The 27,262-nt window shown below is 40.9% G+C and overlaps 1 protein-coding gene across 3 annotated transcripts; it reads left to right on the top strand.

Moving 5' to 3' along the window:
* The first annotated feature begins 1,079 nt into the window (after positions 1-1,079).
* Positions 1,080-26,275, top strand: hycc1 (hyccin PI4KA lipid kinase complex subunit 1). 3 transcript variants are annotated; one of them, XM_030147944.1, is made up of 12 exons: positions 1,080-1,248; positions 10,584-10,665; positions 13,343-13,444; positions 14,257-14,436; positions 15,166-15,246; positions 15,334-15,449; positions 16,961-17,056; positions 17,651-17,767; positions 17,954-18,041; positions 19,862-20,024; positions 21,117-21,461; positions 24,045-24,180. In XM_030147944.1, the coding sequence occupies exons 2-11, from the start codon at positions 10,615-10,617 to the stop codon at positions 21,413-21,415; spliced, it is 1,293 nt and encodes a 430-aa protein (XP_030003804.1). In that variant the 5' UTR covers positions 1,080-1,248; positions 10,584-10,614; the 3' UTR covers positions 21,416-21,461; positions 24,045-24,180. The 3 variants fall into 3 exon arrangements, with proteins under 3 accessions (XP_030003804.1, XP_030003802.1, XP_030003803.1); XM_030147942.1 differs by lacking the exon at positions 21,117-21,461 and having other exon boundaries at positions 24,045-26,275; XM_030147943.1 differs by lacking the exons at positions 1,080-1,248; positions 21,117-21,461 and adding an exon at positions 9,889-10,125 and having other exon boundaries at positions 24,045-26,275.
* Positions 26,276-27,262: the final 987 nt, after the last annotated feature.

The following is a 27,262-nucleotide window of genomic DNA, read 5'->3' on the forward strand; positions in this document are numbered from 1 at the left end:
TTCTCTTCTCTTTTTTTATTATTATTTCTAAGATATAGTCTGGATCTCAGGCATTTGGTATCAGAAATTCAGATGTCAAAATAAATGCTTTACTACTGTCACTCACAAATCTGTGGCACCTCATACTGTTTGACTGTTGCCAATGTGACAGAGAGGAGAGATGCTTTCACCTTGCACTAGGTTACTCCACAAGTGGCATTACATTTGACATATAATTCTTATTGCATTAGAAAGCCAGTAACAGTGTTTTGTTTTGTTTTTTTTCCCAGCAGAACATGGAATATGACATATGCTGTGATCATGCTGGTTTTTTGTTGAGAGGCAGCAGATTTTGTGTTTGCTATTCACAGCAACCCCACTGGAATATTAATTGATTAAAAACTGCACACATCCAGCTGCTGTGGATGTGAAAGCAGACAAACACATGGTCATATGCCATCTAGATAATTAATTTTGAAATGTCCATTGTTTTAGAGGTCACTGTCAAATAATCATGCATTATTTACCCGAGAAAGAGGCTGGTGCTTCTGATTTATTAAGCTTTGCAGATGAATTTAATAACAAAGTAAACTCAGCACGTGGTGGAAAATCCGTGAATGTTGTACTGTTTAATTAAGTTGTTTGTTTATTTATATGATCAACCTAATATAAAATGTATTTTAATCAATATTGTATTTATAATACAGGCTTCCTTGTAAATTACGACCTTGGTAAATTCGATTCTCTGTCATTTTGTGAAATTACTGAGAAAAACATGTTCTCAGAATCAATTATAACAATGGATAAACTAAAATGTACTTGATTAAATGTTATTTAGCTACAGTTTGACAGTCAGTCACTCATGTGATTGAGTTAAATGTCAACTGCCAGTAAATTAATTATTAATGATTGATTAAAAGAACCTTTGATAGATCACAATGCTGTCAAAAAGCACTGACAGCAGCAACCTAACCTGATCGTGGAAATTATTAGCGTGGACGCAGTGTCTAATGTGATAGGATGTTGTTTTCAGGGGGCGCGGTGCTTGAATGAAATACCGCTTTCTCATTGGCTCAGACGCCTGTCACTCAGTAGGTGCCGAGACCTCGCGTTTAAGGTAGTTTGAGTGGAGAAAGTAATGAAGATGGAAGGGGTTGCTGTTGCTGAATTATTGAGAAGATTTATGGAGTAGTGAAGCGGTAGGCGTTTGCTGGCGACGTCTGGACGATAGAGGACAGCGATACCGGGAAATTGACAGATAGCATGCCAGTAAGTAAAGAGTAACTTCTCTAGTTTACTTGGGGTCGCGCCTTCGCCGAGCTAGCTAACTAGCTAATCTGTAAGCAACTGCACTGACAGCTCGAAGTCATTCAGCAAGCCGAGTTAGAGAGTATGTGACGGCGAAGGATTAATTTACCGTCTCTGGTATACACCGGTCAGCAAATGCTCTGGACTATCTGGCTGGTAAAGCTAATGCTTGCTTTTAACTACCGGTTCCCATGAGACAGAATATCAGTTTTGATCTAAAGCAAGCTCCTATTTCCAGTTGTCAGTGTGGCAAACTAGCTAGTTAGCAGTGTCTGACAAGTTTAATTTACCCCGAGGGCATTTAAAGGAGATCACTAAGTGAAAAGATGCTTTTGATGGAACGAGTTTTTCATTGTAACCAACATTTGTACAACAGAAGTACACTGACAGACTTTGGACCTAAGGTTGCCCTGTTTAGTACAGAGCTGTGTGTGTCAGGACCTTGTTATGATACTTCTGATTCCTTAGCTTCATCTGATGCTTCCTCTCTTAATGTGTATTTCTGGCAGAAGAAAGGACTGTCATAGACACAGCTGTTAATATTTTTACCACTGCAGACTGGTATGCTAGATAATACGTTGTTAGGATTTTTGAAATAACTATCATGTGATGCAGCTTTCCTCCGTGCCATTCAAGCAGTCCTAGAGTTTCCTGCAGGAGGGGGAAGAGTGTGAAACTCTGCTGCACAGCCCCGAGGCAGTAGTGTGTGAAATGAGCTCCATCCCTGGTGTACATGTTAACAAAAGTTGAAGAGTGTTTGCTTTACACTCTGCGTCCTTTACAAGGACTGTGCTCCTGGTGCTATTCCAGTTATTGTGTAAATAAGATACTATTTGTGGCTTGATCTGTAGGTTGTCATTTACTTTTTATACAGTGTATGTGTTTGTCTTTGTTGTTAAGGGAAGGCTTGCCCTTCAGCAATGGACGGGGTGAGGGGTAAGTCATTGTGCATGGTTAATAGTGGTGCCATTACGATGCTGATGCACGTTAAAGTATGACCAGGCTTGGTAATGTGCTGCATCCGTGCCTGCTAGTGTTTGAGGTTCCTTAATGCTTTTTGACAGTAAAGCCTGGCAGGTCATGGAGCAGGACTGCCACACGGTTTCTGCTGTCATCCAGCATCACAGATAGTCACCCTGTTTGAACATTGAAAAGTGTTGCAATTTTTCCCCCTTACAGACCAAATTTTGCACAGATGAATTATGTAGAGATGAGTTACAGCCTTTTATAGAAATTAATAATGGAGCCACACTAATTAACTGCACCACTGCTTGTATTTAGATGTGAATTCAAAGTGTTGAACATTAATAGATTATAAGGGAGCTTAGGGAGGGAGCAGTGAAGATAAAAGAGGACTTTAAAAATTGAAAAATCTGCTATGTTAATCATCAGTCTCTTCAGGCTTGCTTACTTAAAGGAAGATAGGTAATGGGAGGGGCAAGAGATGGGATGAAGATGCATCACTGGCTTAGAGGCAACAGAGAGAGCGTAGGCTGCTATAAGAGGATTCCTCCCTGTCAGATCTCTCTATCCGTCTCCCTCGGCAGCAAAAACCACACACCCAAACCACAGACTCTGTTGTCATGTGTACTTTGCTGCAGGCGGTTCTCTTCTGTATAAGCGAACGAGAAATAAAGCAGAAAAGCAGAAGCCCCCCACCTTCCTCTGAGCTATAAGCCACCTGCTACCGAAGTGAACCTGAGGGGGAGGCGGTGATGCAACAGGGTTAACAACAGGCCAAGAGAGTCCAAATAAAGAAAACAGAAACAGACAGTATAAACAAAGCAAGGTATATAAACTGGGAAGAGATGGGGAACCAAAATGTCAAACAAAAGAAATGGATAAATGGTGTGAACAGCTCTTAGCAGTGACGGCCAACAGGAGGTCAGGTCAAGCTGTGAGCTCTGGCAGCGTGTAGGACATGTTAGAAGATCTGCCCCTAATGACCACAGTTATATAAGACTGCCTCCACCTGTTTTTTAGACACCTCAAAATAGTGTCTTGACGACTTTTGCTTTAAGCAAGAAATCATTGGTAGCCACACTTTGTTGATTATTTACAACTGACCTAGTTTGTTTCTTTCCAAGTGGAGATTCTAGAGTCACTGCAGTTCCTGGTTAGTACAATTTAACATTTTATTGGTGGTTTGGGTGTGTCTATATGAGAGATGAAGTCATCAGGGAATACTGAATCTAGGACTGAATATGCCTACAGGTCCTTTGATCTTTTTTGTAGCTGTTGAGGTGTCTGTGTCATTGATTCGTCAAGGGCTAGTGTGAGTATTGTGTGTCATTTGAATCACCTATCAAGTTTGTGTGGTTTACACCCTGTACCACAGGAAAAAGCAGCTGGGGCAGCTCTGTCTCTTTCAAAACCAGCCACTTCGTCTTTCTCGCCATTTTCTTTCTTCCTTCTATTGAAGACTGCATTCTTATTTGCAAACTCATTTCCTGAAATAAAGAAAAGAGGTTCCAAGCCATGTGTGTAATAGGAAATGAAGCAATCTGCAGGGAGGGTTGTTGTGGATGTCTGTGGGTGTCCCCCTGATTATTTCTCACTTGCTGTTTCTACAGTTCTTTGTTGTCCAGCCGTCACAGACAGGTACTACATTCTATGACGTAACAACTGCACACCAGAGGCTTTGTTTTTGATAATTATCAGTGTTTTCTGTATTAGCCTAATCCGTGTCATGAAAGCCTCTGTGATGTTTTATGTGTTTACATCAGATGTTTTCACAGTCGCTCTGTCAGAACATGCAGGCACACTTGCAACAAGGATTAGGAATGTAAACTCAAGAGAGACCTGTTGTGTTGGGACAAACCTTTAGGAGGAGTCACAATAAGCTCATTTGGACTGCCAGCACTGTGTGTGTGTGTCTGTGTTGGTGTGTGTCTGTAAGTGAGACAGTTTTAAGACTGAGGCGTGGGTGTAAGGAACGATCTGTCAACCGACTTAGCTAGCTCACAGGAACAGGTTTTGAAGAATTGAATAAACACATTTGCAAATACACACTTGTGCAATTCGTGACACATTCTCCGTCACTCCTTGGCATGGAGTTATGTCTGTCGGAGCTTTGGTGGAATACACAGTAACCTACAGCAAGGCTACTGCACATGCTGGTTTAACACATTTCTCCAGGCTGTTCTGATAGTGGTGTAGGTTTCAGTATCCTTACCTATCTTGTGTTCATTAGAGTCTAGGAGGTTGCCGGGGGCAGTGCTTTCAGAAACCCAATGAACTCCCTCCTTTTATTAAACTGTTTCTTTCTTGTTGAGTTATCTAGCCTTCAGGCTGTCATGCAGGCCTTTTATCCTCTGTCTCTATACATCCCTTTATATCTTCTTTAATTTATTCACTTAACCATTGATCTGTGTGTGTTTCATGCTTCTGCCCAGGCTCTCTCCATGCATTCATCATTTCATTGGTTTGTTACTGGGGCCTGTCAAGCCTGTTCAGCCACTTATTCTTTACACTGGTTAATTCATGTGTGTGTTTCTGTAAGTGCTGGTCAGTGTGGTTGAATGGTGCAGAAAACGCTCACCAGCTGCTGCATCATTTGCACAAATGTGTTCTCTCTCTGTATTCTAATATTGATTTTTGTCAGGATCTGAAAGTTGGTAATGACAAAGAGATGGAGAGAACGGAAGACGAAACATCTGTCTAATAACATTACTCTCTCTATTGAAGTCCAAGGACATTCATTTTCCTCCACTCGTCTGTGTTGTGTCAATATACTACAACAATCTGAGAGCGTTCTGTGATTGTTTGTGGTTTAAATCCATTTGTGTGGGTGAGGAGATTCATGGTTTTTTAATCTGTTCATTGTTGATAAACTGATTTCTCCATATAATACAGTCTCAGTAAGACCTGGAACAAGATGAAAGCTTGGAGTGTGTAAAAAAAAAACAAACAAACAAAAAAAACCCCCCTGGTTTAGAGGTAGCCTATGTGTTTGTTAGATCGATGGCTTGGTTTAAAAAAAAAAAAAATCAGTGTTCAGCTGATTTGACACTATTTGTCCTGGACATCATTACATACATTCAGATCTGACTTGTTCACGTTGTATACTGACAGTCTTTTATTTTTAGCTGCATTGTGGTAACATAACTTTGTACCCCAGTGTCCACCCACAGCCTATTCTTTGTGTCGTTGCAGTTGCTTCTCCGCTTAATCCAAAGCAAATATATCACATAGGTAGGCGGCGGCATTGCAGGCAGTGGTTGATTTGGGTTTCAAAGATTCTTTTTCTGGATGCAGTGAATGTAGATAGCGTGCCCCAGACGGCAAAATGGACAGAGTTTATGGGTTACTTAGAAGTGAACATGTAGGAGGAGAATTCGTTCTCTTAAATGACTGACTCATCCACTTTCTAATCACAGCCTTTATTATGTTAGTCGGTGTGCATGTCATTAAAATGCACATGTCTGGTTTTAGATACTGCTGCCCTCCTTGTTGTCTTCACCAGCTTTACAGAGCAGAACAACAAACGGCCACAAAGGACTAATTTCTCTAAATGGAGGCTATTCTGCTATATAATCCTTCCCCATTTCATGAGTCACTAGCTCCCCTCCCCCTTTGTCATTCCTGTCATTGGTACAGTCCATAAATAGGCACCTGGCTGCCATGGAGGGACCGAACACTAGAAAAATGCAAAAAAAAAAAAAAAACAAGTTTGGTTGAGTGAAAGACAGATTATGAAGCAAAGAAGACGATGAGGAAAGAGTGGTGTGGTATCGTGTAGGCGGATGAGGAGGGAGACGGAGGAAGCAAAAGGAAGGGCTCACAAACAAAAAGGTGCTTCCACAAACAACATTCATATTTTATTATTACATTCACATTTTAATAACTGCTCAAGTGGAGCCTTTGGAAGTGGTCTACAAACACCTCATGCAAGTGTAACGAACATCAACCGCTGCTTATTCAAACGTAAGAACATGTTGTGACATGAATTTGTGTCTTTGGTGTTTGTGATGAGGTGCTATGTCTTACTAATATTTGCTTTCACAGCCAGCCTACTTTATGTGTCCAAAGTTACTTACTTTTAGACTGGATGTCATCCACCCACTGATGTGTTGGAAAAGAGCGTTTAAGGAGAGGAACACATGTTTCTGCATGATGGTGTGCACATAGAAGGACTCCTTCCCTCCCTCCTCAGCCTCCGTTATCAGACATACCAAACAAGGACTGCATTTTTACAGCCAATTTGGCCTTGTGCTTTTAGAGTGTAGACACGACAGAGAGTAGACACGATATACCCCGCAGTGAAAACAGGCTGCTATTGGAAAAAAAAAACAGATTATCAGTCACTGAGACATTGGAGACCGTGTCCTCCCGCTCATTAGGAGGCAGAGGCTGGGCTCTGGACTGTCCTTATGAAGAGATGCTTGGATGAGACTCAGATACTGAGCATCAGTGTGTTTACTGAATTACACTGACAAGATCACACTGACTATCAAAAAAAAACAAAAAAAAAACAGTGTCATTCGCCCCAGCACCAACTATTACATAACTTGTAATGCAATTTTGTATTATTGTGATAATGGTCTCCGTTCATCTTAGAAATAAAAACAGGTCGACTTTGTTTACATGTGTTTGACTCGAGTAAAGAATATCATCTCATTTGGCCACATTCTACTTGCACATTAAGTTCAAGCAAAAATTAAAGACACACAAATTTATTTAATGTTGTGTTTACAATTTTTGTATCAAGAAATGCCTGTGCTGTGAGCTGGTGGCTGGGTCTGTGCCCGGCTCATCCGCCGACCCTGTCCGTACCTGCCTTGGAACTGCCCACCGGCCGGCCGGTTCTGTGCCTGGCTGTTAGCCACCAGCCGGGTCGGTGCCCGACTCGGACCACGGCTGATGATATCTGCTCATGACTGTTTTGTTTATAGGTGTTAGCTGTGCTTATGTTTTCACTTTAAAACCCCTTAATTCAAAGACAGATTTTTTTTTTGTAGGACTCCATCTCACAATGGATTTTTCTTACCTATAGGTCTATTCTAGTTTTGTGTCATTATTTCTGTACAGAACAAACTTGCATTTGTTCTACTGTAATGTGAAGCACAGAACCAAACCCAACATGTAGGTAATGTGTTTTAAGTCTACAGTAGTTCTGTCCTTTTAAGTTTTTTTATACTTTAACCTGTGTCTGCTCAGCTATAAGAGTCTGTAGCTGTAAGAGTCATACAATTTAACAACAGCTTTTTTTTTGTTTTTTGTTTTTATTTGGTTAGTGATTCTAAATAAAATTTTGTCAGAACAAATGCATCATTTGGAAATGTGTACTGAATCAACGAACCAGACACTTTTAGCAAAGTTGCATTGAAGATTTATTCATTCAGTTCAGTTCATTCAAGATATTTGTTTTTCCAGGTTATTATGACATTTAATCAATATTTTAGCTGTGAAACACAATTCAACTGAAATGATAAACAAAAATCATCCCTGAAATAAAAAATGAAAAAATACTAAAATGTTTTGACTAAAACTAGACTAAAATACCTTGAGTTCTCGTTTGACTAAAACTACACTAAAATGTTGAGACTTTTCGTCGACTAAAACATGACTAAAAAAATTATATGTGAATGACTAAGTATGGCTAAGACTAATAAGGAACTTTGACATAAGACTAAGACTAAATTGAAAAATGGGCAACAAAATTAACACTGCTGTAGATGTGGTTTGTAGGTTACACCAACAACACTATAAAATGGCTTTGTTACACAGTGCTTGATGAAGTTTACAGTTTTAAAGAGTCAGTAAGCTAGCATTTAGCATTAGCCTACCCTTAACCTCTTGCTGGTGGCTAGGCTCTGCTCCTATTGTCAAAATATGTTTCTGGCTCCAAAAAACCAACATCATTACAGCCTAATTATGAACTTATGGTCTCAAAAGAGCATTTCAGTAACCAATGGGTAACGTCATGGTTCCTTTGTCAACTTATTACATGCAGTCTATGAAAACTAATACAAAGAAAAATTATCATGAAGTGTTTCAGCTCCAAAGGAAATATCTACATTAGTGATTGAAGTAACCAGTACTGTGCTAAATGTTGTTACATATAATAATAATATTGAGTATTCACATGGAAATGAAGGGATTATTAAAAATAAGTACTAGTAAATAAATAAATCAGTGGTTCTCGACCTTTTTGGTTCGTGACCCCATTTTAACATCACAAATTTCTGGCAACCCCAGACATTCAAAACGGAGCCTTTTTTTTTTTTTTTTTTTTTGCTAAAATTAATTTGTTTCTGATCATGCAATAGTTTGCTATACTATGTTGCAAATAAATGTTAATGTTAGAGGACATTTAGTCTAATGTATATTATTATGGACGGAGGCAGAAAAGCCAGGTGTAGATTACTGCACAAAGTGAGAATTTTATTTTCCTTGGTCAGGATATGTACAGTCAGTCCAGCTTGGATTTACAAGGCTGACAATTAATACTGAACAAACAAGAACTCAAACTATGAATTATGAAAGAGCTGCAGCATCTGAAACCAACCACAATGAACATTTGAAAGCTAAACAGAACCACAGCGCTTCAGTTTCAGCTTCAGAGTTTGTCATGTCTTTTATGTATTGGGATTGTCTCTCTCAACTCACCATATATTTTTTATTAGTAAGTTTTTTATTATTATTATTATTTCTTTTTTTTTTTATATCAATTACTAAAAATTTCAGGTGACCACATTTGAATTCCAGGCAACCCCATGTGGGGTCCCTACCCCAAGGTTGAAAAACATGGAAATAAATGTTCTTTCTGTTCTCATTTCGCTGTTGATAGTCTGTTAATTCACTTGTAACCAAAGCCAAGAGCATTGAACCAAAGTAGTATATTTTTAGCTGACATTGGTTAAAAACAACACCGATACTAATAATCAGAAAAATGTGAATATCAGCTTTGGTAATGAGCTTATCCTTGTTGCTTGTTTTGTTCAAGCCTGAAAGAAAATTGCAGCTAAGGCTGAAACAAACCAAACAAACACATGACTATGCAAGTATGAGAACACAATCAGTGTAACTATAATGATTCAATCTAGGCAGGATAAACCATTCGTTGTTTTTACTTCCCTTTTAAATGATACATAATGTGATGTGACATTATACTTCCCTATAGCACCGTTCAACCTAGCAAGACTAATGATACCATTCTCTGGTGGCATCATGTCCAGCTCAGTAGGCAAAGCGTGAAAAGGCACAATGTAATATCCACAGTTCCATAACTGAAGACAGAACCTTTTTTTTTTTCGTGTCATACCAGAGTATCTCACATGCCTATGTTGACATTAATCCCTGGTATTTCAGAAGGTTACAAAACTGCCCTATATGTCCTTTTGCGAGAGCTGTTCTACTTTCAGCCCAGACAGACTAAACACATTTTAAACATATTGATTTTGTGTCACAGACAGCGATTCCAACACCTCAACTTGTATGTAAAAATATTTCAGTTATTTAGTCATATTTCCTTTAGTTATTCAGTCATATTTCTGTATTTCTGTCACACGTTTATTCCCAGAAGCGCCACATAGGAACCGCTAGATGCTTTATGAGAGCAGAGAGGAAAAGAGAGAGAGGGAAGTGAAATGACAGTGAGAGGGAAAGAAAACACAGTAGACAGAATAAGCAAAAGAGGACGGGGTAAGACGTGACACTGGAGCTTTAACAGGAAAGGAGCTGCATGCAAGTTCAGTGGAAAAGAGGAGTTAGGACGCAGACCGTGGAAATGATGTGAGTGATTGCAAGAGCGAGCAAGAATTAACAGATGGATTGAGGCAGAGATGGAGGGAGTGTTGCATTCGTTTCACCGTGAATAGCAGTTAGCTGAAGCAGGTAAGGGCATCTTTTCCCGTCTGTCTCCGTTGGAACACATTCCACAGCCTGTACAGAAAGCATGGTGGATCTAAATTCTGCTTTATAACGGAGAATCCAGCCAGGCTTCTCTGTGTGGGTGATTTTTCTTTTTTTCTGAGTTGAGAATAGGTTCGGTACATGCTGCAGTGGTGTGAGAATCTGGAGAGCAATGACAGGAATATTGGTGGAGAGGAAAGACTTTTTTGGGGGGTGCCAGAGTATTGAATTGACACCTGGAGTGTGCACGGTCACTATTTATCACTGGTTTTATATTAGAATATGTTCATCATAATACCAGTTAATAGAAGACTTGCACACAGCATGGCTTTATTCATCCTCATTCTGTGTGTGTATGTGAAAATGCCCTGCATGCTTTCTGTGTGACAGTAATGTTGCGGTGTGTGTGTTTTTTTTAACAGTATTTTTTCCTCTTGTAGGTAGAGGTGACTCCACTGCAGATGAGGGAACATGTTGGCTATGGACCAAGGAGTGGTGGAGGAATGGCTGTCAGAATTTAAGGTACTAGTTTAGTATTAGTGTAAAAAGCACTCAGACATGATCACTAGGTTGTACATCTGGCTCTTATTACACACACTTTTTTCTGCCACTGCTTCGTGACTGCAACAAAAGCTGAAAAGACGTGTTGATTAGGTCTTTGTCAGCCCTTGGTAACTTTGACCTCTAAATGCAGCTGCAACAGTTGGACTAACTGAGTCTAAAATCCAATAATCTGAATTTTATACCTTTAGAATTATAATTAAAGACTTTTATGGCTTAAGAATTTAGTCATTTTACTTTTTAAAAGAGTTGTATCATTATAAAGTAGGGGTGGGTGATATGGCAAAAATATCATATCACGATTAAAAAAATAAATAAACTCACAATCTCCATTTTACCACAATTCTTTACATTGTTTTTTGAGACTAATTTGCATACCTTTTGCCAGGAAAATAGTCACTGCTTCTGTTACCTCTTTCCACCATTTGCTACTCTTCTCATAGAGTGCCTTTACTGAATTTTTTTTTATTAAATGTGCTAAAGTTGTTTGATTTTGTTTAACACTACCTGTTGCCTCTGGCTGCGGTGTGGCTGGTCTTTTAGCAATTTGGCTCTTAACATACTGTTTGAGCACGCATCGATTCAGGTTGGACGGGGCTAAGTGCGGTGTGAGCATACAGAAAGCTTACAATGCATACAGATAACACGCCAATTAAAAGTGGTGTGTATTAGGGGTGTACCAGTACAGAAAAATTTTGGTTAGGTATGTTTTCGGCACGGGGTCTTTGGTTCAATACATTTTCGGTACAGTGAAGGAGACCCGGGGGGGGGGGGGCGCTCCATAACGACTGAAAACCAAAAGTGAAACTTAACACGCTTCAAACATCAACCTGGCTTCTGTGCCTTTGTTAAACTTTCTGTTGTCATGTTTACCTCCCCTTATCAGCGCCCCAGCCTCAGAATAAAGTGGAGTTTTTTTTGTTTTTGTTTTTTGCAGCGGCGCCGAAAATTCAGCAGCAGCGGCGCCACTGCAGAATGTATATAGGGGAAACCCTGCACATGGGTTCTGCTTGCGGCCCCCCTGCTTTCCAAGTGTTTGCGTTCTTCACATAGGCTACATGTATTTGTTCGGTACACCTCCGTATTGGGTCAAAAGCCCTGAACTGAAACCTTTTGGTACAAACGAGTGCACCGTTACACCCCTAGTGTGTATATTTATGCGAGTCATGATATCATGTTGCCAGCTGATTGAACGGGTTCATAGTGTTGCCATCTGATGTGTGAACCGTATTTGGGCAAATTTCGTAAATTACTGTTGTTTGCACTTTGTCGTTTGAGGGAAAAGCCAAACCAATTCCATATGGTGGAAGTGGAGTTCTTTTTAGGAAACAACTTGTCCGTTTTGCTGTTAGAAGTGACTCACGCTACACAATGTGAAATCCATGTGACGTGGATGTGAACCGATGCTATGCGTCTGTGCGTCAGCATATAACTGCATCCAGAGCTGTTGAATACGATATGGCTCTGACTACATCATATTCTAGACAATTCCACGATCTCTCTGCTTTTTTAGTTCGTTGATATGTTCTAATCCTTCACGATCTAATATCGTCATTTCGCACACCCCTATTATAAAGATGTATCAAACTTGTATTATCCTTTTATTAATTAGGTAGTGATTAGATTTGAGTGTGCATTAAAAGTAGAGGAACACCATAGCTTATCCTCATTCATATAAAAGCAATATAAATGGCACAAATGAGCTGCTTCAAACCATGTTCCCTGATTTGGATGTCACTATAATCTTTATTTGGAGCTGCAGATTTCATTACGAAACTTCACTGGAAGTTTAAATGAAACAAATATAACTAAGCAGTCAATGTGAAAGAAATACGGATGGGTATTCTTTTATGTGACTACTGTCATATTACATTTAATTTTGTGTTTCTCTTGTTTCTAGCAGCAGTGAGTAGGAAGGACAAACCTTGATGATTCTGTGTCTTTGTTCATAATGATGTAATGCATACTGATGGAATTCTAGGTGCATATGGCAGTATGTTTCATGCATGATGCAAAACGGCCTGACCATCTAACCACAACCAACTGAATCCATGCTCACTAACAGTCTAGATGAATGGAAAAGCAGTGCACAGCAGCTTTTCTGGGTTTTCAACTTTATATTAGTGAGACAGGACTGCAGAGTTCATGCAAAGCAGAAGATGAACCAGCCAATGTGACATTTACTAAGGTTTAGTCTTGATTAGCCCTTTTACTGTCGCATACATTACAGACACTGGCCAGTGTGAGCCCATTAGCTACACATTCATCAAGTCCTGGTCTATGCTCTCAAGTTTCATCTAACCACTGTTGGAATCCATTGAAGTCACTATAACACTATAATGCAAACTACAGTTTTGTTTACATATCTTTTCTGTGTCTGTTTGCAGACAGTTGAATGAGTTTAAAGCAGTTATTTAGTTGTGGTATAAAAAGACATGATAACATATTTTATAGTCACAATGTCCTTTGACAAAACGGTAATGAACCCCTGTAGTCTAATACTGGTCTAATACTTTCTAGGGACTGAGTAGTACTTTTGCTTGAAATAAGTGTAAAACTGCACTCATAATGATTCTGAAAAGTCTTAAATCTGTTACTTTTATGTTGTTGTCTTCACCTGTTTGTATACGTGTTTCAGACCCTCCCTGACAGTGCTGTGTCCACCTACGCTGCCTCGCTAAAGGACAAAGGTGCCCTGGTCCCTGCCCTTTACAAAGTCATCAGAGAGAACTACAGTGATGTATGGACACAAACACTTTGTACTTCTAATACTTTGTTTATTTTAATATTTTATACAAATCCAAAAAATGAGACCAAGCAACTCTAACCCACACTTAAAACATAGTGATTATGTCATGGTTAGGGCTGGGTAAAAAAATTGATATGATTGATTTTGGATCGATTTTATTTTAATTTTGCGTTATTGAGGAGTAGTGGATGAGATCGTTTTTTCAGAGCGGGACGGCAAGTACCTGACCCAGGTATTGCTGAGGCGTGGCCAGCTCCGTCTAGCGGGCCCCTGGGGGAGATAGGGCATCTCGTTCTCACCCACAACAGTTCTGGTGTGGGAAGGGCAGAGAAGAAGGGTGGTTGAAAACCTCTATACGGGAGGTCCTCCCAGCCTCAAACTCCAACCCACAGTGTGGAGGAACTGGCTGTCTGGACTGTCTGGTCGGCGGAGGCTCTCTGAGGCAGGTTGCGGAAGCCGGTCAATCTAGGAATATTTACTTGGATCCACACTCAGCCATAGATGATAGTAAAGTGCCTTATAACCTTATGAATCACAATTGAATCTGTTAAGGAAATTGGCCATGATGCCCAGCCCTAGACATGGTTATTCATCATTTCTCTCATTCTGTTGGCTGACATATCCGGCCATATTCTAATATCTCCAGAAAGTAGTTACCTCATCCTGACAGTGTTCAGACAGAGGAAATGCCAAATGTAACAACGATTTCATCACAGGCATGGTACTTGTCATTGGCTGTTCTTTGCAGGCTGATGTAACTGTCTGTGTCACCATGTTTTTGGGTTTTTGTGTGTCCTCTGCAGTTGCTGGAGCCAGTGTGCCACCAGTTGTTTGAGTTTTACCGGAGCGGTGAGCCGCAGCTGCAGCGTTTCACGCTACAGTTCCTGCCAGAGCTCCTGTGGAGCCTCCTGTCTGTCAGCGCAGCCAGGGACCCACACACCTCTGGCTGCATCGAGGCCCTGCTGTTGGGCATTTACAACCTGGTAGGGGAGAGCATAAAGGCACTGTTGCATTTTTAGATGACAGCTGAGCTTTTAGAGGAGACACCTCTTTTACTACAGTCAAACAGTCATGAAAAATACTCAGTCCTCAGCAAGTGACCACACAAACGTTTGTGAGATTTGTATCATGTAGTGTGAAAGCATACTGTTGTGCTTTTTTCCTTGTTTGACAACATAAAGTAAACAACAGTAAATATGGGTTAAACAGAGGAATGGAAACTAGCAAATATTCAATATAGATGGACTCTTTGGACATGCCTCTTAACTTCCCTTCCCTCAGATGTCGGCCTGTAATGGTTATGATCACTGAATCCCATTTTCATCCTTTTCTGTTGATTGTTTATCAGCAAAGTGCAGTGTCTCCTAACTTCCTCTCTGAATAGCAGAGTAGGTCAGCTGTCACTCCACTGTCTGGCTGGTTCCCATTAATCTATTTGACATTAGCATGCATGTAGGGGACAGCAAAACCCTGGGGTTTCTGTATGTGTGTTCATAATAACACACATATAAGGAGGCGGACACACGCCAACAGACCGAGTGGGGAAACCAAGACCCTGAGGTCCACACACAAACACCCACGCATCACAGATGACTGTACTAGAAGAGATAAACACACGCCTTTTATAGGTTTAGGGCATGCAGGAAAATATTTTTTTTCCCTCACCCACAGAAACATTTTCTGTTTTCTCTTCCTGTCTTTCTGTTTCACAGGAAATAGTCGATAAAGATGGACAAAGTAAAGTATTATCTTTTACTGTCCCTTCACTTTCCAAACCCTCAGTGTATCATGAGGTGAGACAGTTTACGCACACTCGCTTTGAGTCTTCATTTGCATTTACAGAAATAGTGAGTTAAAACCCTTCTTCCTCCACTCTATAGCCTTCAGCTATCGGCTCCATGGCCCTGACAGAAGGGGCTTTAGCCAATCACGGGCTGAGTAGGGTGGTGTACAGTGGGCCGCACCTCCAGAGGGAAACCTTTACAGCACAAAACAGGTAAGAGGTTGGATGATGGCACCTACATCACTGGTCTCCTGGGTGTGAGTGGTGATGTAGCAAGAGGATGAAATTGTTCTCCTTTGTTGATAGGCTGTCCAGGAAGCTGCTGCCAGGTAGCCTGATTAAAACTGGCAACAACCACCAGCCAAGAAGCAACAATCAGAATAGAAACACACATAGAGCGAAGCAGTAGTCTAAGACAGTAGAACTTACATCTGCTTCCCAAGGCTATTGTGAAGCACCTTCATTTGAAGCTGTTTTATTTTTAGGTTTTCTTAAATCAATTTGATGAAATCCATTATTTACAGGGTTTTCTCCTGGTGTCAGTAAATGTCAGGTGGGAAGGTGGCCTTTTCCTTATTTGAATAAAAACTCTGCAGGCACCAGCAGCTCCCTGAGTTACTGTAGTGAGTCCTTTCTACTCAAAATTATTCTCACTGATCTGGTTGTCAGCATGTTCTCTTTAATAAGTATCTGATTAGACTTCTCTCACATTGCTGTTTGTTCATTTCTGCAGTCATGACATGAGAAGAATGTCTGAACTCATCTTTTAGTTGACATGACTTAATTTTCTCTGTGGCAGCAAAACATGTTCCACAAACTCCAGAAGGTCTAAGTGCCCTAAATGAACACTTCGTACCGACAGACTCTAAAGCATCAACAGTGTAACTTACTCACTAGAGTTGTAAAATGAATGCTACAAGCAGCTCATTATGCAATATATACATACTGATTATAATATTGTAATTACACTGATAATCAGTCCATCAAAAGTCAATATCACTTGAGTAAGAAAGGTTGCACAGCGCTGTTATTTTTTATTTAATGCTACCATCATTCATTCATTCATTTTCTGAACCACTTAATCCTTAAGAGGGTCGTGGGAATGTTGGAGTCTCATCTCAGCAAAGGCGGGGTACATGACATATACAGACATACAAGGGGGCTTCAAAAAGTTAGTAAAAAAAGAACATAGCCATGACATGGTTTAAATCACATAGCTCTCAGTTTTACACAGATGAACTTAAAGGTTGGTATCAACGCTTGCAGAAGTGTATTGACCTAGATGGAGCATATGTTAAAAAATAAACATCATTACTTAAACCGTTTTTTTTTTACGACTGTCCTTTTTCCACAAACTTTTTGAAGCCCCCTCGTATACATATACAGATGAACAACTATTCACCTACGGGTGATTTAGTTTGACAAATTAACCTGTCAGTGCATGTCTTTGGATGGTGGGGGAAGCTGGAGTACTGGAAAGAACCCACGCAGACACAGGAAGAACATGCAAAGCACCACATGGTTCCATCATCAAGCCAAACTTAAAGTGGTCACGATATAAGACCTTTCAATGTTGTGTTCTTATTTTAAAATCTTTTAAACTCTTCAGGTTATTTTTTAGCTTTAGTCACACATCTATATTTGTCAGATTCTGCTCTGTTGGATATTGTTTATGTGGTTGGCACAAACATATGCAGTACTAAGTTTGTGTTTGTGCTGTTTAGGTTTGAGGTGTTGACCTTCCTGCTGCTGTGCTACAATGCTGCCCTCAGCTACATGACCTCCACCTCCCTCCAGTCCCTCTGCCAGCTAAGCTCCAGGTAAAATGGATACACTGGAGACAAAGACTTCACACATTCACACACAAACTCTCACTGTTTTGCAGGCTCTTGCTTATCTGATCCTCTTACAGACTATGCTGCCCCATAAAGCAAAGATACTGCTATTCAGCAAAGATCTAGGATGTACACACATCCCAGCTCAGTGATTTTTGGTAATCTGCCAGCTGCAGCTGAGCACATTGCCCTGATAAGTGCAGAGCTAAAGAGAAGTAATCAGCTTCCTCTTGACAGTTTACATAGAAAGCAACTTCTGTAGCTTGTATATACAGGCAGCATATGAGGTTTGAAATGTTCTTCATAATTGCTTGCTTGAAATCCATTAACCAACTACAAGTGATGCTTGGAAAATAGTCTGTGCTTTGTAGATAGTGGGTAATGTAGCATATCAGACAAATTACTTGTGTATGTACAGTATATATGTGTGTGTTTAGCTGGTGTGCTCTTTAAGGAGCTGCACATCAGCGTACCACAGGGAGGTAAATTGCATTAATGGAAATGCAGCCAAGTGGCTCAGTGGAGCGTTCTCTCTGTTGAAGCTTCTTCATTTTATTGCTTTTATTTGTTGTCCTCCAGGGTGTGTATATGCGGTTACCCACGGCAACAGATGCGACGCTATAAAGGTATTAGCACGCGGCTGACAGTTACATCAGAGTTCCTGGTTCAGCTCATCACAGGGATCCACTACGCTTTGTAAGTGTACACAAAGCACGACCTCACTGCTCCACTCTGTTTTATTTCAGGTGGGGTGGAAAATGTGTTTAATTTTTCAAATGGTTCTACTCATTTTGATATGTTCAGTTATGTCTCACCTCTGATCTAGAACTGAAGCTCTTAATCTGCGCCTTTGACTTATGCTGTATCTGTGTATCTGCGTAGGTGTAATGGTGAGGTGGAACTGGGATCCAAAGCACTGGATGACGTCCTGTATCGCGCCCAGCTAGAGTTGTTCCCTGAAGCTCTGTTGGTGGGTGCAATCGTATTTTTCTGCCACTATCACCCCTCCACCCCCTAGGTTGTACACTTCTGAACCTGCAGTGTGTGTCTCTAAGACAGAGCATGTGATGTAGATGCACATGCCCGCCTGTGGTTTGATTCATGCACAGCACACTATGCTGTATTGTTAGTCTGTGTGTGTCAGAGACTGCAGAGTGTAATCCCACTAGATTATTTACATGCTTTCCACTCTGCTCTGCTAAGCTGTAATCCTTGAGGCCCAGGGAGCAGAGGATTGAACCTAAGCTCACAGTATTACTACACAAGCTAAGGTGCATGCCTCTCCACAACAAAATATAAATATACCTCAGGATTTACATTAATAACAATGGCACTGAGGTATTACAAGAGGCTTCTAGAATAAATAAATCAATTTTGTGGATAAATTGCTTTAGTGCACCCACTGCACTGTTAAATTACTGTTCAGATGTCAGAATTTTGTCTGGGGAATTTTGTGTGTATCAGTGTGTTTCCTGGTAGAGGGAGCATGCACCAGGTGGTTGCTAGCTTAGCGGAACAACTTTACGACGTGTTCCTCATGAGACCAACACAGACAAAAGACGTGTTGTGTTGAGATTTGGATGCTTTCCTCCTCATCTTTCATACACAGCTGTTACATGTTCAGAATTAGAAGAATTAGTAAGAATTTGTGTCTGGACAGAACTGAGTTGTGAAAGAGAGTGAAATAAAAACGTTTTTGTTATTCTTATGTCATATTCTTAATGCCGTGAAGCTCTGAAACTCACTCAGTTTGTCCTAAGCCTTTAGGCCCTGCACATTTTCCTAATGAAAGTAAACTTCAATCCTCAGTGTTTTTTCCCTCTTCATTAAGTACTCTGAAAAAACACTTAGGAACTGCATCTGCCTGTTCAAACCTGACATTAACAACCTTCCTGAAATACTGTATATGAATTCAAGTGGACAGCTCTACATACATCTGTTGATACAAAACATTAGAATGTATCCCAAATGTGTCTCGAGGAATCATTTGCAATTGGATCTGACTTCCTTCCTCTATTTCATCTATAGCCTAAAACACAGATTTCATTTTTGTCACAAATTAAATTGACTGTGCTGCTTGAAGGCAACTGTAGACAGATTTAAAGCTGTTTTTTGAGGAGTGTTCACAACTGTTACTCACTGCATGAGGTGACATCGTGAAACAATCAATATGCCTAAAATATCTATATGACAACTGTGACCATTTGGTTTATTGGTTTGATGGATTGGTCATTGAAACCTCAAGCGATTGAAGCAGTTTAATAAATTTCTTTCAGAACATGTGAACCATAGGTGGTGTTCTTCCTCTCAGGGAAAGAAGCCACAGAATGCATGTGATGCCCTCAGAATAATTCTTTTTGGACTTTTCTTTATATATTTTCATGTTTTGTTTTTAAAACATTTAATATGATGCTGTTGCTGTGCTGTGGTTTGACTTACACAGACGCAGATATCAGCTCTTCGGTCTGTCCTTAGAAACTTTTCTGTTTGTACCCCTGAGAGAATGTGGGCCAGTGTTTTTCAGACCACCTCCAAATGTGTCAGATTTGCATTCGTCCTCAAAGCATTAACGCTGGGCTCATATCCCTCATGACAGAGGGTAACACCAGGTCTGAACAGAACCTCACATCCAGAGTTTCCTGGTAAATCGTTCTTCCAGTTTACATAGCCACATTACCTCCCTGCAGCACTAAACCATCACAGTCCTGTTGTGGATCCATAACATCACTTGGAAATCCTCTTTGAGGTCTAATCATGGCTAACAACATTTGTGGACATTTTTCCTTTCAGGTGGGTAATGCCATCAAGTCTTCACTGCATGGTGCAGCTCTAAAGAGTAATACCAAGGAGGGCGCGAGGAGCATCCAGGTGGAAATCACACCTACGTCATCTAGGATTTCCCGTAATGCTGTCACCTCCCTCTCCATCAGGGGTCACCGCTGGAAGAGACACGGTGAGTCACACAAAAAAGCCTCTGTAGGTGTAGAAACATTACTGTGGACACCCAAGAAGAATATTAGTTCTGTAAATACAGTTATTCAATATCCATGTCAAAGGAGAGAGCAAGATTTAGATCTCTGTATTCCCTATCATGTCAATGTCACTGTCCAACAGTCATTGTATATAAATGTTTGTATCATCCTTGAGTTTCCAGGCCTGTAGGTCACCCCTCGTCCTCTTGCAAGTGAGTGTTGTCAGCTTCCATAGTTTCTCTTCAATTCCAAGTCATGGTTTCCTGTCTGATCTGGCAACATGTACCTGAAGTTTGTAGCAGTATAGAGAAAGACAGTGATTCAAAGATTGAGAGTTAATGAAAACCAGAAAGTACTGGTACAATAAAAGATGACACCAGACTGACAGACTCAAAACAACACATAAACCCTCATTTGACAGAAAACAGAAAATCAGGAATTCTAGAACAACAGCAACGAAGTGCAGCAAGAGTGTAAGGCATTTGATCTTTCATTTTGTGCTTGTCAGATAAATTAGTTGTTTTGATGTGGTTGAAGACTGCAGATGCGAAGTAGAGCAGCCCTCCATCCCCATAGAACAGATAAGGCAGGTAAATTGTAGCCTTCAGCAGTTTAATAAGTATGTTTCATCTCAAGCCCATTGCCCCCGTTTCATCTCATGGATCCTGCCCATTGAGGCCCTAATCAGAGCTGCTTGTTTATTCTTAGAGCTGTTGTTAGGAGCACTTGCTTGAGGGAATATTAAATATGACTTAGTGTGTAGGGGTGACCCAGTATGAAATGCAGTTCTTCTTATTTTTGTTCTATGCGTGTCATATTCATCTCCATATAGCATGCACTTTGACCATGTGTTATGTTCTGATCACTATGATTTTTGTCCTTTTATTTTTCTGCCATTACATTGACTACCTCTGTGTGTCTTGTGTTACTGTGGCCATGTGTGTCTGTGCACATGGCCGTCTTTCTGTTTTTCATGTTCGTGTGCATGATTGTGTCTGTCCATCTGTGTGTTTGTTTGTGTATACATATATATGTCTGTATTGTTCCACTACCCCCCATGCTCCCCCAACCAGAGTCCCAGGAAGTGAGTATAGACAATGAGGCTGCGCTGGGGGGCATGGCCATTCCCGAGATCAGTGTGACGGGTGTGAGCGGCGAGCGAATGCCCAACGGAGACTCCATGCGGCCACGCCCTGATGGCCGCGCCCAGTCCGATGGCGAAACACTGTGTGGCGCCTCCGAGGTCAGCCTGGACCCCCGAGGTCATGACTCCGGCACACGGAGTCAGGAGGTCAGGAGGCAGAAGTCTGTGAGGCGAATGGTGGAGAATGAGGGTTCTGGGGCGGCCTCCACAGGGAGGAGCCAGTACTAAGGTCCTGCCCCTCCTTCCCCCCTGCCCCTCCCCTGGGGTAACCTAGGTAACCATGTGTGGGGGCGTGGTCTAAAAAGCTGCATGACTTCCCCCTTTACCTCTTGTGCTGGGCTCCACCACCCTTTGTTTTCGCTTAATGGCACTATTCCTCTCATCTGTCTGTCCAACATCTTTTATTCATTCACTGTACTCTCTCCTTTGTGGCCAGAGCTTCCTCATAAATCTGCCAAAATTCCTTAAAAACAAATGACTTACTATCTAACTGTATAACAATCCAATAACAAATCAATAACCTGATTTAGATATGTCTGATAAACACATGTGCTTTGCTTAATTAGAAAAAAGATCCAGCAAAATTAAATTAATCTATTAAAAACAGGACAGCATTTAGGTTGTAGTTCAGAAACATGAAAACAAGTACGTCAAATAAGCCTTCTTATGGGTCAGTGGTTGAATAGATGCAAATATATGACAACTCTCAGACTCAGAGCATCACTGAAAACACAGAATAGTGATGATAAAACAGCCAATTGACCTCAAAGGTTCAATGAGTAAAAAGCTGAAGGTTGAGAACAGTTGCATACCCACCCTCAGCTGCAGAAGAAAAAAAAAAAAAAAACACTGAAGTTTCTCCATTAAAGTCAGTGTTTGCTTTGTCTGTTTTGGACTTTTTCTTAAGGCTATATTAATTCTGACCCTCATTCAGACGTAGTAGGTGATGTACCTTATTCTGATCGCCATGCGCTTAAAAAAAAAGAAATGGAACTAGTGTGGAAACATGGAGGTGCAACATGGCCGACTACATGAGCAGTGATCCCCTCCCTGTGTACATATAAATGTCTCATTCTAAGGCATGAAAACATGATTCATATTTTTGTGTAATTAATGGAAACTGCAGTTAAATCCTCCAGTTTTCTATTACTTTTGGACCAGTAAGGTGTTGGTTATCCACAGCACAATGCGGTACGCCTCGACACATCACTACTGGGTTGCACCTGGACACAGATTACTTCCTTCTGATAAGTAGCTAGGAGCTGGAGAAAGATAGGCAGGTCTTTCTCATCATGTTCAATGTAGAATTGAATTACATGACCCCCTGACCTGCTCTAGAACAGGTCAAACTGACCTGACCATAAAATATCTTACCAGGACCTGTCTATCTGTTTACCAGCTGTTCACTGGTGTTCTGTTTCAGTCTTAGCCTCAGATCTGAAGTGTGTCTTTCGTGCACCAAAGTGGGCAGGTTGCCCACTTACACAGGTGTGGATGCATGTCTTGAAGAAAGCAGGAAAGGTGTGTGTTTACTGTGTGTTTCTAGAGTTAGTGAAGAGGAACTGTGTACTTAGGGAGTTCATGACTTTGTTCTCCTTCCTTTACTTTCCCCTGTGGTCTTTCCTAGGCTTATGCTCTTAGACGCTGTCCTCTCCTGCCTTTTTGGACAAAACATGCGCTCCTCTGCCAATAAACCATTGACCGCTGTCTCGCAGCAATGCTGGTCAACCTAACCTGTGTGCTGAGTGGAATACACAACTTGTATTGTCTGGTGACGGGTAGCTTGATGCTGCTGTTGCAGTGTGAAGGCGCCACCTGCTGGTGGTAGAACTCCTCTGTCATGCAGCCCTTCATTCATTCAAAACAACTGAACACATTATGTCTATGTATTCATTTTAATAGTTGGTAGACATAAAAGGTCAACACAGTGATGCAAGACTCAGAGTAGGAGTTTTTATTTGACTCAGATGAATAATGGCCAAAACAAAATTACAAACATACATTTTAAGCAATCTGGGACCCCTATCCTGAACTCTAAAGTTACAGTGAAGACCACCAGGTTAAGATCGGTAGGGTGAGACCAAGTCAAGACTAAGACCATGATAGATAGATAGATAGATAGATAGATAGATAGATAGATAGATAGATAGATAGATAGATAGATAGATCGACAGATTGATAGATTTGTCCTACAATGGACATTTCAGTTAGCAGTCCCCAAACGCAGTTCAAGAAGTGAATCATTGTACAGTATACAAAACACACAACACAGATGTTGACTGTTTCATTCATCATATATATCATATAGTGTGATCAGTTTAATGCAGTCATTCAGGCATACGAGTGCAATTACACCCCCCCCCCCAAAAAAAAAAAAAAAAAAGATTCACAGCAACGATGACACACAGTGTGTGTTAGGTGCTCTGAACCCCAGAGAGGTGACACTCAAATCACCAAGGGTAAACTGCATAAAATTTAGACTAATTTTCAGAGTTAATCTGAATCTGGTCAGTACTTTTGTTGTTGTTTTAGCCTGTTCTCTCACCCAGTGGCAGAGCAGTACCATAACCTGTGGCATAACTTTATATACATTATCTAAGTAGGTTCACATGGATTGCCTGTCTCAGTATTGTTTATCATTGGCAAAGATGAAATTATAGGACCAATAATTTGTTACCTCATGCACTGTACCTGTGACCTTTATCAAAGCTAAGCTAACACTACGTCATTAACATGCAGCTGATGTGACTCAACATCATGACATCAGATTGGGCTGAATGACAGAAGAGATTTCTGTTTTTCTTTTGCCTGTTGTTCATTCCAATATTTGCTGTGTGTCCCTCTGTCTGTCTCACAGACGCGGTGGATTTGGGTTCCCCGGATGAGCTGATGGATATTTCAGAGGTGGATGAAGGGGTGTGGCCAGGTGGGGTTGGGCCTGAAATAACTCCGCCTACCATCACTATCAGCAACAGCGTGACTACATTAAATCTCGGGGCCAAGGCCATGAAGAAGTGTCGGCTCGGTGGACGCACCAGCAAAGACAAGGACAAAGAGGCCGGCCCACTATTAGCCGCCCGGGCTGCCAGCGAGAACGCCGAGCTGTCCGTCAAACGACTGACCCTCACCTCCAGCCAGTCGGTGCCCAAGGCAGGAGCCCTCACCAGCCTGACGCGTACCGCCAGCGCCGTCTTCTCCCGCTCCTTTGAGCAGGTAGCCAGCGGGAACGCCCCTCCCTCCAGCAACCACAATGCCTCCGAAGCCGGCCGCTACTCGTGCAGCCTGCAGGAGGAGGGCCTGGGGTATCTGAGTCCCGGGCCAAACCACACTCAGCGCTCTCCCAGCATCAGCGTCCACCTCGGCTCTGACCTTTGAAGCCCCTCCGGACTCCAGACTACCTGAACCTTTGCCTCTGACCCTGTGACCCTGTACCTGTGAACCTGGAACTCCAAGCCATGCCAACAGCAAAAGGACCACAAAGACCTGAACAAACCCCCCCCCCCCCCCCCCCATCACTCCATCTTGGTGTCTTTGACTTTAAACCGACTCTCTGTTCAGACCTCCAGAACCCTGCCTGCTCCACCCTCCCAGTGGTGCATTGTGGGTCTTCATGTCGGTGGGAAACCACTTCCAGCTTCACTGGTGTTTGTTGGTGCACTGCCGTCAAATTGTGCCAGGAAACAAACTGCTCTCCCTCTGGCAGAGCAGCCTGTCGTAAATGGGTGCACTTGAACTTTGTAACTACTACTAAAAAAAAGAACTGTGGAAAAGTATTTGAAGAATTTGTTGCCCTGCATGGCTTTTCCATACACCCGTCTTAACCTTGCCCAGGTTTGTCAGTGGGCGGAGTATGTGTGAGCATGCATGTGTGTGTACGGTATGAGTGTATGTACAGATGTTTTTAGATTCGAGGCTGCTGATTGATACACCGAACAAGGTATCATTCTCCCAGTTTAAGTGTTTCTACTCCCTTTTTTAATGGTATATCCCATAGCAATACAAATCCAATTCCATCTTTTTAGAAACATGATTCACATGATTACTCCTTTCTCTTCTGTCTTTATTTGTCAGCAGAAACAGCTGCACTTCTTCCCTAAAAATACAAAGACTAACAGCCACTAAATAATCAAACAACTTGACAAAAATTGCTTTTTATGTTTACAATCACACAGTATTTTTTATCATTATGGAGAAGCAATATTTTTCCCTTCCCACTGGTTCCTCTGGCACCTTCATAAACTGCTCTGTATTTAATGACAAAAATGAAAAAAAAAAAAAATCCATCTTCAACAAATAAGAGGTTTTGATTTTGGAGATGATGGGTGTGTATGATGATTTGTAAAGTATTGAATTTTGCACTTGAAAGAGCAAAGAGTTGTGTTTTCAACTTTGGTATTTTCTTATGACGAACATGAGAGGTTTGACTCTCGACTGTGGTATTTTCCTACGAGATCGCTCTGCTTCGTTGCTCCGTTCAGATTCCTGCGACAGTCACGACAAATACCTACTGATCCAGAAGTGTCACAAACCTACAGTATTGGCACAGACATCAAAGAATCCGGTACCTCCGAGCACAGTCGTTCAAGCTCTACTGACCAAAACTGTAACCGAATCGATTCCTGTGCATCGTTTAGTAACTTCGAACACTTGTCGAGCAACAAGGCGTCCTTCCTTTCTGATCCACCCACCATTGCAGATGTTGTTAGTACTTTGGTGATGTTGGTGTTTCCTGTCTCTCTACTTGTCGTTCACCACATCATCATTTCATCAGAGGATACAGCGGTATTCTGTTGTACAAAAATAATAAATCTGGACCCATCCTCTACATTTGATGTCGTAAATGAAGCATCGATGCTGCCCCACCATTAAAGTATCCTGTCGTCTGTGTACTAAAGCTGTTGAGTGTCCATGGCTTATTGGGACAATAACAATCATTGTGTTTCTGTATGTGGGTTTACAGAATGTGAATGGGTATGCTCTTGTTGTACATCATACTGTTATGTACTAAAGTTGGTTTATATTGGCCTTTCTATGTCTGACAGTAACTCACTGCTACGTCTTCTGGGAATAAAGTGTTTCTATATTTCACATTTGCTCTATTGATATTTCTACAGATACATTCAGAAGTCACACCAAACTATAATAATCCAGCACTTTATGTCGGCTCCTCAGAGGTAATGAGGTAAAGAGTGTTTTTAGCTCAACAGCCAAGAAGTCGTGAGCTGTTGCGAAGGTGCTGAGTCCGGCGGCATCTTCGTTAAAAATTTCTTTAAACATCTTTTCTGATGAAACTACTGTATGGATTAATTTCAATTTTTGTTTGTAGCTTCCTTTGGACAATGTCTACAAAGTGTGTTCACAGTTTTGAGATATTTCGGTTTTAAATTTTTTGATAAATTTTTTTGATGTTTTAAAAATGTACCTTTACTTCTAATGGTTCATATTTTGATAGCTTATATTATGGAAATGGTTACAGATATCAATATAGTTATTTGATTCGAATTGATTGATTGATTGATTGATTGATTGATTGATTGATTTCGAACATGCAAAGAAACAAAATAAAACAAAATAAAACATTTAAATGGACAGAATCTATCTTCAAACTCGTATAAGTGAATTTTGCACGGTTGAAAAGGAGTAGAAAGAAGTACAAACTTATTTAATCCTCCCCCTCAGAGCTTTTACACCTTTATCACAAACTTGATACAAGAATCAAACAATACTATTTTCCTAATTTTAGCATCAAACCACAACAAATACATAATGCAGTAACTGAATTACACAATATGATCATGGCAGTTCAGTCATACAAACAGACTCAACAATTCAACCATTTTCTTCACTAATTACAGCAGATTTATCAGTATAACATAAACAGGCCTCATTGTCATTATTAAATACTGGACCTCTCAAGAATCATTTTTTTTGTTATATATCTTTTTTTTTTAAACTGAATTATGTTTGATATTTGTTATGATTCAGCACTGACAGGAAGTCATACATGGACTTTCATTTGGGTTAATGACCTTTGACCTTGAGTGACCTTGTAGGGTTAAAGTCAAGATCACCAAT

Source organism: Sphaeramia orbicularis, chromosome 11 (genome assembly GCF_902148855.1).
Source record: "Sphaeramia orbicularis chromosome 11, fSphaOr1.1, whole genome shotgun sequence".
Classification (NCBI taxonomy): Eukaryota; Metazoa; Chordata; class Actinopteri; order Kurtiformes; family Apogonidae; genus Sphaeramia; species Sphaeramia orbicularis.

What these genes read in the sequence shown, in the direction of transcription:
- hycc1 (XM_030147942.1), top strand. Translation starts at nt 10,615, where the DNA reads ATGTTGGCTATGGACCAAGGAGTGGTGGAGGAATGGCTGTCAGAATTT. An exon ending in ACCTTTACAGCACAAAACAG is followed by an intron (nt 15,450 to 16,960) that starts GTAAGAGGTTGG and finishes TGTGCTGTTTAG; the next exon opens with GTTTGAGGTGTTGACCTTCC. An exon ending in TGTTCCCTGAAGCTCTGTTG is followed by an intron (nt 18,042 to 19,861) that starts GTGGGTGCAATC and finishes TTTTCCTTTCAG; the next exon opens with GTGGGTAATGCCATCAAGTC.